The following is a 14,537-nucleotide window of genomic DNA, read 5'->3' as shown; positions in this document are numbered from 1 at the left end:
GGATCAAACCCACAACCCGGGCATATACCCTTGACCGGAATCAAACCTGGGACCCTTCAGTCCGCAGGCCGACGCTCTATCCACTGAGCCATACCGACTGGGCCTGTGTACGAACTCTCAAATGCTCTGGCAAGCAGGGACACACTCACTTTTACTTACAGCCCACGCCAGAATCACTCACACGGCCCTGCCTAACCAAAGGAGATCTGGGAATAGGAGGGGGGCGTGCATACCTATTCAGGGAGAACCAGTGTCTACTAGTTCATGGCTTTTCTGGCTGTTTAGATGGGAACTACCTCCACATGCAGCATCCTAGCTGCTTAGGAAACATTTAACATATGAGTGTGTGTGAGTGCTCAGACTTGCTTGCCTTCGCGTCCCAGCGGTCCCCCTGGGACTTGCTGTGCAGAATCAGTGTGACAGTGGAGGCTGCAGAGCTGAGACTAATGAGAATAATGGTGACAATTTACTGAGTGCTGTCTGGGTGCCAGACACCACACGAAATGCCGTCTGACGCATATCATCACTTAACAACCGCAGAACCTCTGTGTGTCAGTATTCGCGTAATTCCCATTTAGCATCCAGCCTGCACAGGCGTGATGTGAAAAGAGCAGGCATTTGCCGTTGGTGGAGAATGAAATAGATCTGGAAGGTGAATTGGGGAGGGGAGGAAAGTCAAGAGGAAGTGGGGTTGAGGAAAGTGACTTAGGAATTGAGCCTCTTTGTGGCAAATTAAGAACATCTTTTAAGAAGTTCTGTGGTCCATCCGGCTGGACCCACCTTTGGAATTTTGTTGAAAGATCCTCATAAACATTTAAATTGCTTTTTAATTATTGGTAGGTAGGGACTGGTGTCTCGTCTGGATGCCACGCTGGACACGAGCTTTAAATGTTTTTGTGCTGTAACCCTGTCTTTTGCCAGTTGAATTTGCAGGACCCCGTCCCCGAACCTAAGAGTGTGGAGGAAACTCCCCAACAGCCTGCACTTTTAGGCATCCTCTCTTATTTTCTTCTCCCCTCCCCGCCCCCCACTCGTCTCTGTTATTTTACCTTTTCAATCATCCTCTGAGAGAGACCTGACATTCCGATGACATCAGAGAAGAACCCACAGACCAGAGGTGGAGCCCGTGGTTCCAGGGCTGGTAAGTGGGACAACTGGGATTTGAACTGAGGTCCCTCAGATGCTAAAGTCTGTGTCCTTTTCCACCACCTTTTACTCTATTCCCCGCCCATCGAAACGCCATCTTGGATGGCCAGGAATGGGCCTGACGTTGAGGACAAACAGGATTATTATTGCAAAGCCTTTGGGTGGCTGGACCGAGTTAGAAATTCAGTCACACGCCCCGAAAAGGGCTGCGGAGTGCTGTTGTGACCGAGGAGCCAAGAATCGGCCCAAAATTCTTATGAAATGAATTCACAGTATGTCCCTGGAGCCTCACATTGCGTGACTTCCCCTTCACAAGGGTCACCGTCGGCCACGGTTAGTTTAGCCGCCAAGGACCCCGCCCTCCTCACCGCACTGTGCAGCCGAAGGAAGGTGCCCCAGACAGAGAATCCTTGCGAGGCTCAGTGGAGCGGGGACTCACACCGAAGTCCCATCTCGTTTGGGCAGCCGAGGGGAGAGCGACATGCTCTCAGTACATGATCCTGGTCGGTTCATTCAGCCGCCTGCAGCCTAAGTGTCAGCTCCCTCCTCCTGAGGGGGGACTCAGGGGATCCGGGGTGCCAGACCACTGGCCCAGGGTCCTTCCACAGGGGAGCAGCAGCCCAGACTGCACACTCAGGCCTGGCAGACAACACTGAAGGCTGAGGTTCTGAGGCAGCATAGGAAGAAGCTAGGGAAATCCCTTGCCAAGTGGATTGGGGAAACTGAGGCAGGTGGCTGAACAGACTGGCTGAGCGACTTACAGCCAGATACGGAAGGCCGCCTCCCTGGAGCTGACATCTAGGCCAGTGGTTCTCAACCTTGGCTGCCCATTAGAATCACCTGGGAATCTTTTTAAAATCCTGATTTCTGGGCCTCATCCTCCGGAAATTCTGTTTCTTTGTTATGGGGTGGGGCCACGACATTAGTAACAAAGAAACAGAATTTCCGGAGGATGAGGCCCAGAAATCAGGATTTTAAAAAGATTCCCAGGTGATTCTAATGGGCAGCCAAGGTTGAGAACCACTGATCTAGGCCTCGGCTGTATTTCAGCCCCAGGCCCAGAAAAGTAGCAAAACCAGGACCAGCTGCCATGACTAATGACCACCCTGGCACTGACCAATCAGTGGAGGACATAACCCTGACAGGGCACACCTGGAATATTCTGCCGAAACCCTGCCCTGAGGCCTCCCCTGAAATCCCACCCTTAAAAGCCCTAGGACAGAGGACCCAGCACCCTCTCCCTCCCCCTCCCCTTCCCCCACAGGCTGCATTTCCCAAACTCTAAGGGACCCAGGAGACTTGCAACCAGGAGAGCAATGGGCAGCGGCCGCTCGCCCCAGCTCACCCCCTGAACCTGTCTCCAAAGCCCCCTTTTCTCTGACGCCCAGGGACCAGGGCAGCCCGGCCTGGGCGCTCCTGTGGCTTCTTCCATCCTGGCCCTTCCTTGCTTCACCGTCCCCAGCTTTAATAGACAGACTTTCAAAGCCACCTGGACTCGTGTTGTGGGAGATCTTTCCTGCCCCGGGCAGACCGGCAGGGCCAGGCCACCTTCCCAGCAATAGTTCTGCCTTTTCAAAGATAGTTGACGCAGAAAACGAGGTGCAGAATCTAGTATTTGTTGACCATCTGTTGTGCCAGAAACTTTCCATGTGGCCTCCCACTGGTCCTCGAAGCAACCCTACTTGGTTGTCATTATCCTTATTTTGTTTTTTAAAAATATCTTTATTGACTTCAGAGAGAAAAGGAGAGGGAGAGAGAGAGAGATAGAAACATCAATGATGAGAGAGAATCATTGATCGGCTGCCTCCTGCACGTCCCTTACTGGGGATCAAGCCTGCAACCCGGTCAGGTGCCCTGCCTGGGAATGGAACTGTGACCTCCTGGGTCATAGGTCGACCCTCAACCACTGAGCCATGCGGGCCGGGCTGATGACCCTTATTTTACAGTTTGAGGAAACTAACGCTCAGACAGGTGCCACGTGGGTATTGGGTGACAGAACGCCCAGCTTCCTCCTGCTCATCTCTCAGCATCCAGGAACCCAGGGTTTGGGGTCCATGGCAGATGCATTCCTCGCTGGCTCCACGCTTTGGGGGGGGAGAGGAAGCCGGAGGGCTTTGGAGTATCGACAGTGTATGACTTACCTGTCTCTTGAGCAGGATCAGCGGCTTCAAAGGGTTTCAGCAGCCAGAGAGATTAGCAGCTCAGGCAGAGCTGTGGGTTTATATGAGTTCTTAGTGAAAGATACAGGAGGAGGCGGGGGTGGGGAAGCCTTGATAATTTTGCTTTAAGTCCTGGGGCAGGGGGAAGGGGGGGGGTGGATTAATAATCCTACCAAGAACTCAGGGAGGTGAAACTGGATCAACTTCACTGGAGAAAAATGCGGTGCTGGGGGCTGAATAGAATCGTGAGCGGAATGACAAAGCAGCGATTCAGCGTGGGCTGGAACGCGCTCCCGACGGTAATTATGTGAATTGGAGGAGCAGGCAGGACCCTGAGCGATGATTTCCCCTTCCTGTCAGAAGGTCTGGGAGCCAAGCAGCCCCTGGCGTGCGGGCGGAGGCAGCGCTTGCTCCTTTCGGCAGGTGCCCGGAGCCAGGGCGGCCAGCCTGGGCCTCGCTGCCTATGTTCCTGGCTCAAATGGGTTTAGGGCAAAAAAATAAAAAGAACCGTATTTTGTGACACGTAAAATGATATGAAATTCAAATTCCAATGTTTACAAATAAAGTGTTAGTGGCACAGTGCTGCGCTCATTCTTACGCTCCGAGGCTGTGTGTGCTACCACGGCCCAGTTGAGAAGTTGGGACAGAGACCCCATGGCCCGCAAAGCCTGAGACACTGACTCTCTGGCCCTTTACAGGAGAAGTCTGCCAACCCCCGGCCTAGAAGAACCTGCACAGTCATATTCCTTCTGCTTGTACCACCCAAGTTCAAGGTTGGTCTTCCTTGTCTGGACTTCTGAAATTCTTGCTAACTTGTCACCTGCTATCACTCTTGGTTCCCTGAATGACTGTCCCTTATTATCAGCCATCTCTCTCTTTTTTTAAAAAATATATTTTTTTACAGAGAGGAAGGGAGAGGTATAGAGAGCCAGAAACATCAATGAGAGAGAAACATCAGCCCTAGCCGGTTTGGCTCAGTGGATAGAGCATTGGCCTATGGAATGAGAGAGAAACATCAATCAGCTGCTTCCTGCACACCCCCTACTGGGGATGTGCCCACAACCAAGGTACATGCCCTTGACTGGAATCGAACCCGGGACCCTTCAGTCCGCAGGCCGACGCTCTATCCACTGAGCCAAACCGGTTAGGGCCTTTTTTAAAAAATATATATATATATAGTTTTATTGATTTCAGAGAGGAAGAAAGAGGGAGAGAAAGATCGAAACATCAACGATGAGACAGAATCACTGATCAGCTGCTTCCTACATGCCCCCTACTGGGGATCGAGCCCTCAATCTGGGCGTGTGCCCTGACCGGGAATCGAACCGTGACCTCCTGGTTCATAGGTCCACACTCAACAACTGAGCCATGCTGGCCAGGTGAGATCTCCTAAACAACTGTGTTGAGGTGTAATTTATATCCTGTTACCTTCACTCATTATAATTTTTAAATCTGACCAGTTGGATGACCATCACGCAGTCTAGTTTGGGAATATTTTTGCCAGCCAGTGAGATCTTTGTGCCCATTTACAGTCAATCCTTCCACCCACCCGCGGCCCCAGGCAACCATCTGCTTTTCACCTGCATGGATTTGTCAGTGACAATACCACTCCTGACTAATGTCCCTGCTGCTGTCCTCGCCTCCTTCAGGGTTCTCAACACAAAAGCCAGGGAAACCCCGTTAGCAAAGATCAGATCGTGTCACCCCTCTACTCAGTGACTTCCTGTCTGACTCAGAGTCAAAACAAATGTCCTTGTAATGGCCCACGAGGCCCTTCGGCCCTTCCTGACCTGTCCTGTCGCTCCTCTGATTGTATCTTCCTCCTCTCCTCTCTGCTGACTCCCCTGGCCTGAGGCTGACCTGCCCAGGGCCAGGAGGTACACGCTGGGCGCCTTTCCATAATTGAGGTGGAGGCAGGGTACAAGGATAATGGGGTCGTTCCTCAGGGGAGACACCTTACACGTCTTCCCGGGGAAGCCACTGGGTCCCAGGTCACCTGGATGCTCCGGCTCATTGTTGGAAACGGACATTACTGGGAACAGTAACTGTCCCAGGGGTATCTGGGACTGGAGGCTGTGAATGGGCTTGCTCCGTTTGTGCAGATGGGAAGGCATTTTCTCAGGGATATAACTTTTAGGCTCTTTCTCTGCCTGTCATACGGAGGAGGCTGGGGGCGGGGAGTTTGGTTGGGGGAGGAATAAATGGTTGCCCGAGTGGATGCTCTGCTCATCATTGCAAAGTCGGCCTCGGGCGTAGTGATGACAGATGTGGGCCCCGGAGCTGGATCATGACCTTGTACCAGAAGAGCATCACCTGCTCGGGTTCCTAGAGGCTAAAGCACTGTTTTCACTATGAGTCATGCCCACGGGCATCATGGCTCGGCTGCCCAGTGCTGGCTTTGATTTAGAGCGTGAACTGTGGCAACCTGGCCGGTTCTGTTTACCTTTGTGAATGTAGGGGTTTCAGGTGGGCGCAGGCGCCAGATGCTGATATCCCACCCCGAGTGCCCTCCCCGACCCGAGTTCACCTGCAGTTGCGCTAGGTGGGTCGCAGCACACTGACAGCCCCCAGCGCCACTGGCCGTGCCTTCCTGCTCAGAGCTGGCCTGACTGTCGCACAGGGACACCTGTCAGAGGGAGGCATTTAAAGAAGAGGAGTGAGCGGAGGAGCGGCCCAGACTCCTGCCCAAGGTGGGACAATTCTGCGGTGCATTTATGTGGGTCCTTAGAGGGTTCCTGGTGGATTGAGCCCACTCTTCACTGGCCCTTCCCCCACACACCTTACCATCTCAGTTGCGTTTCCTGAGATCATTTCCCAAATAAACTCTCTGCACCAGCACCTGTCTCTCTTCCTGTAGAGCCCGAGCCTGTGGGCAAGGGTAAGGTCGCAAGCAGTTACTCACTGAGGATGTGCTGTGTGCTGGATCCTAAGTTCTCTACTCACATCAACACAGATAACGACCGTTCAAGGTAGACAGTACTCGCCCCACTTTACAGGTAGTAAATTAAGGCACAAACCCTGAGGTTCCCACCCTAACTCACCCTCTCATGAGAAAACACCTCCTCCTGTTACACTGACAAAGGAGAGGGGGTCTGATATGACCTTTGCTGACGTCCTCCCTTTGACTCTGTCTCTGAGTCTCCCTGCTTTCCTCCTCTGTGGCTTAGGGGGCGGACCTTCTCCAAAGGAAGTCACATGTGGCTCAGGGGCAGGAGGTCCTGGGTCTGTGTGACTCTTCCACTTATTAGTGTCTGGCGTTGGGCAGGTCCTTTGATGTTTCTGGGCCTCGATTTCCTCATCTGTAAAGTGGGAGTAGTAATGTCTTAAAACTGTAATAATTGGATAAGGTCTTATTAAACCCTGTATGTCCGCAGCCTGCACAGTGGCTGTTTCCAAGGAAATGAGCAACCCACACAGCACGCTCTTCACGGCTATGAGCATTCACCCGCCTTCCTCTGGGTCTTCACCCATCACCGTGTTCTTTCTTGTTTATTCTCTCCCTCTCAACTGCTTCTTTCCTCACATCTTACAAATATACTCAAGTCTCCCTCATTGCCCCCACCTGCAACCAACAACAAATTGTCTTTTCTTGTCACTCCTTGTCATCATCGAAGCAAATAACATTCCGCCACATAATCATTGAAATGTCTATTTATTAATAAGTGGTGCAGTATTTACTTGTTTTAAGAGAGAACATAAAAAATCAGGTAAGAATTATTTGCATAATATATATGGAAATCAACCTATTAAAGTTGTTCAAATATTGGACGGAGCCAGAATATAAAGTACACGTACAGTTTAAAAATCATAGGAAATGATATTATAAAGAGCACTAAAGGCCACTTGTGGAATGTTCCCGTGTAAGCCAGAAGGTGAAGAAAGCGTACTCATAGCATGGAGACAATTTCAGGGAGCAAGGCACCAGATTTCTATGCCGTAAAAGGGGGTTAAAGAAAATACAATCCCAAAGCAAATACAGCGAGTCTCTGTTTTCCATCACTGCTACATTAGAAAGAGAAAAAAAGAACAGCCATATCACATTGGAAGCAACATAGAGAGCATTTTTCTCATTAAAATGCAATGATGGACAAATCTGATGAAATTGGCCCATCTTTCTACGGGGATTTTCAAGATGGAGCCTGCCTCTTGTCTCCAGCAGCAAAACCTCCGACACTTGATAAAATGACTCCACCCATCTTGGAACCTGGCCTCCCGCCTGGACACAGCCCTCGCGTGTGGAAGGGGGGGCTGCTCTCCTCTCCTTGAAAAAGTACTCAGAGGGGGAAGAAGGCCCCATCCCCAGAGCGTTGGCTTCTCCTGGGAACCTTGATCTTTTCCCATCAAGAGAAACACAGAGTGTTTTTGGTCGAAGATTCACCTGTTTCTGCAGGTTTTCAAAGACCTGACATAAAGGTACAGTAGACACAGAAGACCAGAGTCAAGAGGGACAGTTGACCTTGTTTAAAACAATGACAGGAGATCCTTGGGGACCGAGAACAAGGGGTGCTCAGGGGATTATCTGCAGCCACACCCAACTCTAAGAGCCGATGGATTCCAACATGAACCAGATGAATGATTTATGTGGCATTGTTTTCTGCCACTGACAGAAGCTGGCTTGTGAAACCACTCAAAGCAACAGGCAGGACCCGCTGAATAACCAAGTGGAGCAACCAACACAGGACTCTCTCTTTCCTTCAGGGAAGCAATGGGTCTGTGATCATTTTACTAGAAAGCTGACCGGGCGGAGGAAGGCAAGGTGGTGAAGGACCACAGGGCGAGATCTGGCAGCTTTTCCTGGGAGACGTGGCTGGAGGGAGAATGAGCTTTGGAGGTACATGGGTTTTGATGATGATCCCAGATCTACTCTTACAATGAGTGACCCATGGCATGGTATTTCCCCTGCCTACTTCAGTGTCCTCACCTATAGGATGGGGACCACACACCTCCCCGCTGGGCTGCAATGAGGAATGCATGAAGTCAAGAGAGAAAACTATTACATCGCCGGCAACTCATAGAGAGAGCTTAGGGTCAGTTCCCTTCCCTGGCCTCCGTCTTGAGGGCAGAGGAAAATGAACATTGAAGAACAGGCTCAGTTTTCATTACTCGTCGGCATCAAACTTTCCTTCATTTGACAAGTCCAAGAGGAATGACGAGTATGTTCCCAAGCACTGGGCTAGGCTTCTGACGGCTTCGTTGGAGTCACACTCAGGTCACTTGTATCTAGAGCTCATTTTAACTTATTTCCCCCTGAAACACATGTGCTATGTGGAGGCTGAGAGGCCTTGGTTCTAGATGCCTCGGAAGCATATTCCTGGAAAACAGACCAGCTATGTGGTACCTTCTGGGGGAAGCCTGGCGTGTGCTTGGCAACACTTTCCGAAGTGCAGCCCGCTTCTCGGAGCTCTGGATAAATGTCTTCTCCTGCCCCAGAAGAATGTGATCAGCAGACCCCACAGGTAGTCCCACCTTTCTCTTGTAACGGATGCTGTCTTGGGCCTGTACTATACGCTTCTCTTGGTCAACACAATTAAAGTAGCTCAGTGACTTGCCAGAACTCAATCCTCATAGGGATTTAGAGAGGAAAAACCTGTCCCCCTGACTGCCCCCCAAGAACCTTCCAAGGTACTCTAGAACCTTCTTCACGTGTGCTTATCTGGGGCTGTAAAATCCAAAGCATTGAACCCAAACTCAAAGTCCCCCTTCAATCCGTTCAGTCTTCTCTGGGTTCATGGGGTCATTACTGCTTTGATACAGAATTTTTGCTCTCAATTTCTTCCATGTTCTCTCTCCCAGTGACTCCAAGCTAGGAAACATTCCTGTCTGTATAGAGTGTTCTTCGGGGATGAAATCAGAGACTTGCCATTGGTGGTACACATAGTTTGAGGGGACTTCCAATATTTGAGGCCACCAAGTTCCTAGCTTTTTGATGGCAGGAACTGTGGTTTTCATACTTCTGAATTTCAAGTGCATTGCCTAGAGCCAGCACACAGCTTAATCTTGTAAATTAATAAATAAATGTTTTTATTACAGTCATTACAGTGGCATCAAATTATGAGAATGGTCTTAGCAAATTATGAGTAGATCCTGTTATGTTAGGATTTCCTACAAGTAATTATTCTTTCAATTTACAGTGTCCAGGAACTGCCTGGCACAAAATAGGCAAGGCATAATGCACAACTGTCAATTAATTAGCTAATTTTGAACTATAGTATACCTTGGGGTTTTCTAGATAGGTTTTTATGAAAACCAGAGTTTCATAATATCAATGTCACGTCTAATAAATCTAAGCTCAGTTCCCAGAAAAAGCAGTTAGTTAATAGAACTTTCTTAATTTGGTGTGGGTTTTTTTGTTGTTTCTTTCTCTCACAATTAAAAAATATATTTTTTGTGTTTCCTCGTGTGCTGGTATTTGATAGTCAGAACTCACACTTGGTATCAAGTACTTTCTTCTCAGCCCAATGACATCCCTTTACCTGATGCTGGGAAAGTAAATTTGTCTCATTCATTTTGATCCTGATAAAACATGACCTCTTCACATTCTCGTGTGTCATACTGCGACACACAGAGCCTGGATATGTGTAATGAGGCCATAGTTTCACTTGGGAAAATCATTCCTACTTTTTATAATGGAATTAATTCATCACTATTTCATGGGATTCTGCTCAAACTGCAATTTCCTGGGCAAGCTTCAGAACCACTGGTGTATCTGAAATAGTATAACCTTCACATTATCAACCAATGCTGTTGGATTATCCCATCATTCTGTTCTTTTGACACAAAGATCTTTGTGGAAGCACACACTTTCTCCTTATAACTTATACTCAATCCTAGACCTTGAATTTATGCTTCATCAACGCCAGCCATGTTGGTGATATTGCCTACGGGCAGGCAACTTGAGCAGGTTGATAGCAAAGCAAAGGATTTCAGATTTTTTCTTTGTTTTTTTGTTGTTGTTTTTTTGGATGGGAAAGAATAGCTCTTAAGAGTCTCGTCCTTTATTCATTCATGAAAAATGTATTCGGTCTTTGCACTGATAATGGCAACATACACATGTAGGAGACCTGGTGGTGAGGAGCACAAACCCAGGCCCTGCCATCCTGGCCTTAGGAGCCAGCAGGGAGGCTGGCCTGCTCGCCAGCGGTTTGGGAAATAATACAAGCTCCCTCCTTTGTAAGTTATTAACAGACCCGAAGGCAGTCCTCTCACCTTGGGCCCGTGGTAATTATCTGTTAGCTTGAGGATGAGAAGTTCCATTCTTCCAGCTGAGAACTCCACTGAGTTCCTGGAAAATGGATCTATTTGTAAGATACTAAGCTTGGTAGGTTCTTCAAGAATATTAATAAGTTAGGGGAAAATACTGGTGCCTATGTAGATTGTTTGATTCATTCTCCATTTTTTGTTTTGTTTCAAATAACTCATACATAAAAAAAGAACACAGTAACATGTTAGATGGTAGGTGGCTCCATCGTTTCTGGTGAAAGATCCCGGGAGGTCAGAATCAAGAACCAAGCCCTAAGGAAGGGGCTTAGGCTTTCCAGCGTCAACTCCAATGGCACCGGCAGGCATGTTGTGGGGAGCCAAGAGAACCAATGAGCCATGCCCTTTGCCCTTCAGATTGCTGGAAGGTCAAAGGCAAACCATATGGGAAGGGGTTTCATATCCGATGTGTGTGATCATTCTTGTGTATTTCCCATCTCAGACTTCAAGGTCAACACCCAGCCATTCAGAGCACTCTCCATGTAAAACGCCCTTTTCTACCTGTCAAGAATTCCTCAAGCCAGGCAGCAGCCCTGCCTGCTCACTGCATGCTGAGCCTCTGGTACAGTCCCTGTCAACAGAAACTGAACTGTGAGGAGATAGCCCCTCTCTCCAGCAGAATGTAAGGCCGCTGCGTCGGGTAATGATGACGGCGTCAGCCAGATGTCTGCCACGGCTCTGATGGCTCTTGACAAGACTGAGGGAGGACATCAGTGGCACTTACATGCAGACATTTGTTTACGCCATTTCAATCATCCTGATGGTCTCCATGGCGACCATCCTCAGCCAGAGCTGAGATGTGCGGAAAAGGGTGACGTGATAATACTGCAGAACCGTCATTTAGCTAATTCAGCCCAAACCTCACAGAAACCTTTTCCATCAAAGTGTTTCAGGGAGTAGCGGCATCCCATAAGAGGCCACAGCCTCTTAAGCTTCTGAGGCCTGTGATTAACGGTGAGATGCATACAGGGGAGCAGTGCTCTGCAGGCTGGGGGCTGACACCTCCGCTGTCTCATGGTTAGGAGTGGTTTGAAAAATCTGCAGGAGTGAAAATGGACGGTTCTGGAAATATTGCCCATCTGCGTATTAATTACTATTACAAGTAGATTTCCTGTACTATTTTTTTTTCTGGATCCCAAACACAACGCATCAGGAAGTGTATCTGGCAAATAAGAGCAGACAACCCCCTCCTCCTGGATAAACTGTGTGGTAAGTGCTTTGCACACGACACAGGGTACAGGTGTCTTGGCACAATTCCTGGGTCCCCGGCAGGAAGGGCAGGGCGGTGCGGCCAGGAGCCCAGGGAACAGAGCGAGTCAGCGGACTGGGCTCGGGGCCCAGCTCTCCAGGGACAACGGCGTGGCCCCGGGCACGTCTCTGAGCTGAGCCGAAGGTTTCGCAGTTTTACAAAGAGACTTGGACCAGACAGGCCGTGTGCCCTATGACTCCGGTTTCCACTTGAGATGGGTGTTCTGTGTAAGTCTCGTGGGGAGGGTGTGAGTGGGAACCTCATTTTGAAGGCACTGAACTTGGCTGCTGTGCAGAGGGGCACCCCACTTCTGATCAATGTCACCATCTTTGGCTACAGGAATTGGGAACTCTTTAAATTTGTGTGTGTGTTTTCTTCCCCCCACCAACTCATAACTCATCGGAAATGCTACACTGGGACAACCACCATTTTTTACGATGAGGAAATTGAGGCGTGACACTAGACAATGGCAGACCACGCGAGGACCTGTGGAGGGCTTTCAGAAGGCTGGGCCTCACTAAAACAATTTGGAAGATTCTTGGTTGTGTAGATGTGGGACTATCTCGCTCCTCTCCTGACATCTTACCTCAGGAGGCACCCTCACTGGCATGTGAGAGCACTGGTGGCCGGCTCTCACACACAGCCGACCAACCACGGGCCTGTTTTACAGAAAGGGGTGGTGACTGGAGAAAGAACCTAAACGACCTTCCTGCTTACCAAACCCAAACTCAAACCCAAACCAGCCAACCAGACAGACAGATGAGCTCGTGGGTGATCTCTCCCTGGACTGGTCCGATCGCGAGCAAAAAGAAGAAGAGCAGGTGAGTGTGTGGCCCGAGGAGGTGAGTGGACCACTGAGCTAGTGCAAGGGCATGCAGACCATGCTGAGAGGAAGCGGCTTCACGGTGGTGGCGTGGGAGGACAGGCCATGGCGGCCCCTGCTGGGGGCCATCACGCACATGCAGGCGTCGGATGTGGCCACTGGGGACCGCACTGGTGAGTGTCAGGCGTGAGAGCAAGTGAGCTATACAGAGTCTGTGGACATTACAAGGAGGCAGCCAGGACCCCTTTACACGGGCTTGTTGGATGGGGTCCATATGGAATCCGAGATCCCATCCCCCGTGGAGGACAGAGGCATGGAGCTGCTGGGCGTGAAGGGGTCCGTGTCCGTGTCTGTCTCGCCCTCAGCCAGGTACCGCTTCTCCCGCATCCAGCTCGAGCCCCCGCCCAGGCCAAACACGTCGTCTCTGTCTTGGGAGATGCTGAAGCCACTGGGAGACCGTTCCAGCTCCTCGTGGTCCACCGACATCAGGGACAGAGGGGTGTCGCTGTCCCGTGTGAAGCTGCGTCTCTGCCGGAGGCCGTGTGGGTCGGTGGGGGACGGGAGAAGCGTCAAGATGGGCAGGACGGTGGGCCTCTCCATATACGCCGGGGTGGAGGAGGAGAGGGTCCCGGGAACCCTGCCAGATCCGGGTCCCCCACGGGGCAGGCCCACGGGGTCGTGGGCAAAGAACCGATAGGGGCCGACTTTGTCGATGGGCACCTGGTGGAAGTTGAAGGACGGGTCCGGGAGCCCCGTCTCAGAATAGTTGCAAAGGATGGTTTTCATTTCAGAATCCCGGGGGTCCCCTCTCTCCTCCTCCGCGGCCGGGGAGGTGCCCTTGGCCGGGTCATAGTAGGGGATGTGCGCCTGCAGCCTCTCCATGTGCTGCATGTGCATGTCCACCAGGAAGTCCAGTTTCCTCCCCATGTCCTGCACCTGGAACACAAGGAGGCGGGATCACTGCCTTCTCGGGGCGGGTGCCTGTCACCTGTCGGGAGAGGCTACAACCACATTTAATTATCAGGAAGGAAGAGGGATCCTGCAAGTCCTGATGCTGACGGCCAACTAGTCCGTGCCTCCCCATTGCAAGCCCTGCGCAGGAAGTGGTACAAATCTAGACGTAACCCAGGCAGCCTAAGCGAAGGCTGGAGGCGGGGAGTGCGAGGACAGGCGCTACAGGCCTTCCCTCTCCCCTGGGAGGAGAAGGGGCCAGGCTGCCAGCCTTGTGGGTTGAGGAGCGGGAGTCCTTGATTTGCAAGCGTTCCCTTAGCCAGAAGCACGTGGACTATAGTGTTTGCTGCTCCTACGAGGTGATGTGAGCCCCAAAGACACGGGCGGTGATGAGCAAGGATTGAGCTTCATAGAACTGGAGACCCTGCCTGGGGGCCTTTGCGGCCAGTGGGAGCTACAGAGATAAGCTGGGTCTGCTCCTACCTACCGAACTGGGGATTTATTTAATCTCTATGAGTGCATATGCCAGTGTGTGTGCGGTGTGTGTGCCTGCCTGCCTTTGTGCGCATGTGTGCATATGTGTGTGAATGTGTGCATGTGTGTGTGCATGCACGCATGTGTGTGTGAGACCTTCTCTCCCTGACAAGTCATACTCACCAAGCAAGCACTGTGGGCAGGTGTATCATCCCCTCCAACCGATGAGGATGCACAGCACAGAACTAGGTAATGGCTGTCACTAACACTCACATAGCAGTTACTATCTGACTCTGCTTTATGCACTTTCAAGATATGACCTCATTTAATTTCTCACAGCCCTATGAAGTGAATACTAGTGTCACTCTTATTTTGAAGGCAAGGACACAGAGGCACCAGCAGATGAAGTAACTTGTCAAAAGTCACAGAGCTGGTAAGTGGACGGGCTGAGATCTTTTAAAATATAAATTAAAATTTA

The 14,537-nt window shown here is 50.6% G+C and overlaps 2 protein-coding genes across 2 annotated transcripts in view; both read right to left on the bottom strand.

Annotated features, from left to right (window-relative positions):
• The window catches only part of HHLA1 (HERV-H LTR-associating 1), a 23,543-nt gene extending 20,181 nt beyond the window's left edge, over positions 1 to 3,362 (bottom strand). Inside the window, exon 1 of the mRNA XM_014544989.1 lies at positions 3,288 to 3,362. The gene's annotated coding sequence lies outside the window, so the exon portion shown is untranslated. The remainder of the gene's footprint in view (positions 1 to 3,287) is intronic.
• Positions 3,363 to 6,941: 3,579 nt separating this feature from the next.
• KCNQ3 (potassium channel, voltage gated KQT-like subfamily Q, member 3) overlaps positions 6,942 to 14,537 on the bottom strand; it is a 190,673-nt gene continuing 183,077 nt past the window's right edge. The window contains exon 16 of the mRNA XM_005872798.2: positions 6,942 to 13,570. Coding sequence (XP_005872860.1) covers positions 12,881 to 13,570 — 690 coding nt within the window. The 3' untranslated portion in view covers positions 6,942 to 12,880. The remainder of the gene's footprint in view (positions 13,571 to 14,537) is intronic.

This window comes from Myotis brandtii, unplaced genomic scaffold (genome assembly GCF_000412655.1).
Source record: "Myotis brandtii unplaced genomic scaffold, ASM41265v1 scaffold390, whole genome shotgun sequence".
Classification (NCBI taxonomy): domain Eukaryota; kingdom Metazoa; phylum Chordata; class Mammalia; order Chiroptera; family Vespertilionidae; genus Myotis; species Myotis brandtii.
The sequence above is the reverse complement of the archived record's forward strand: the minus strand, read 5'-3'. Positions and strand labels throughout refer to the sequence as shown.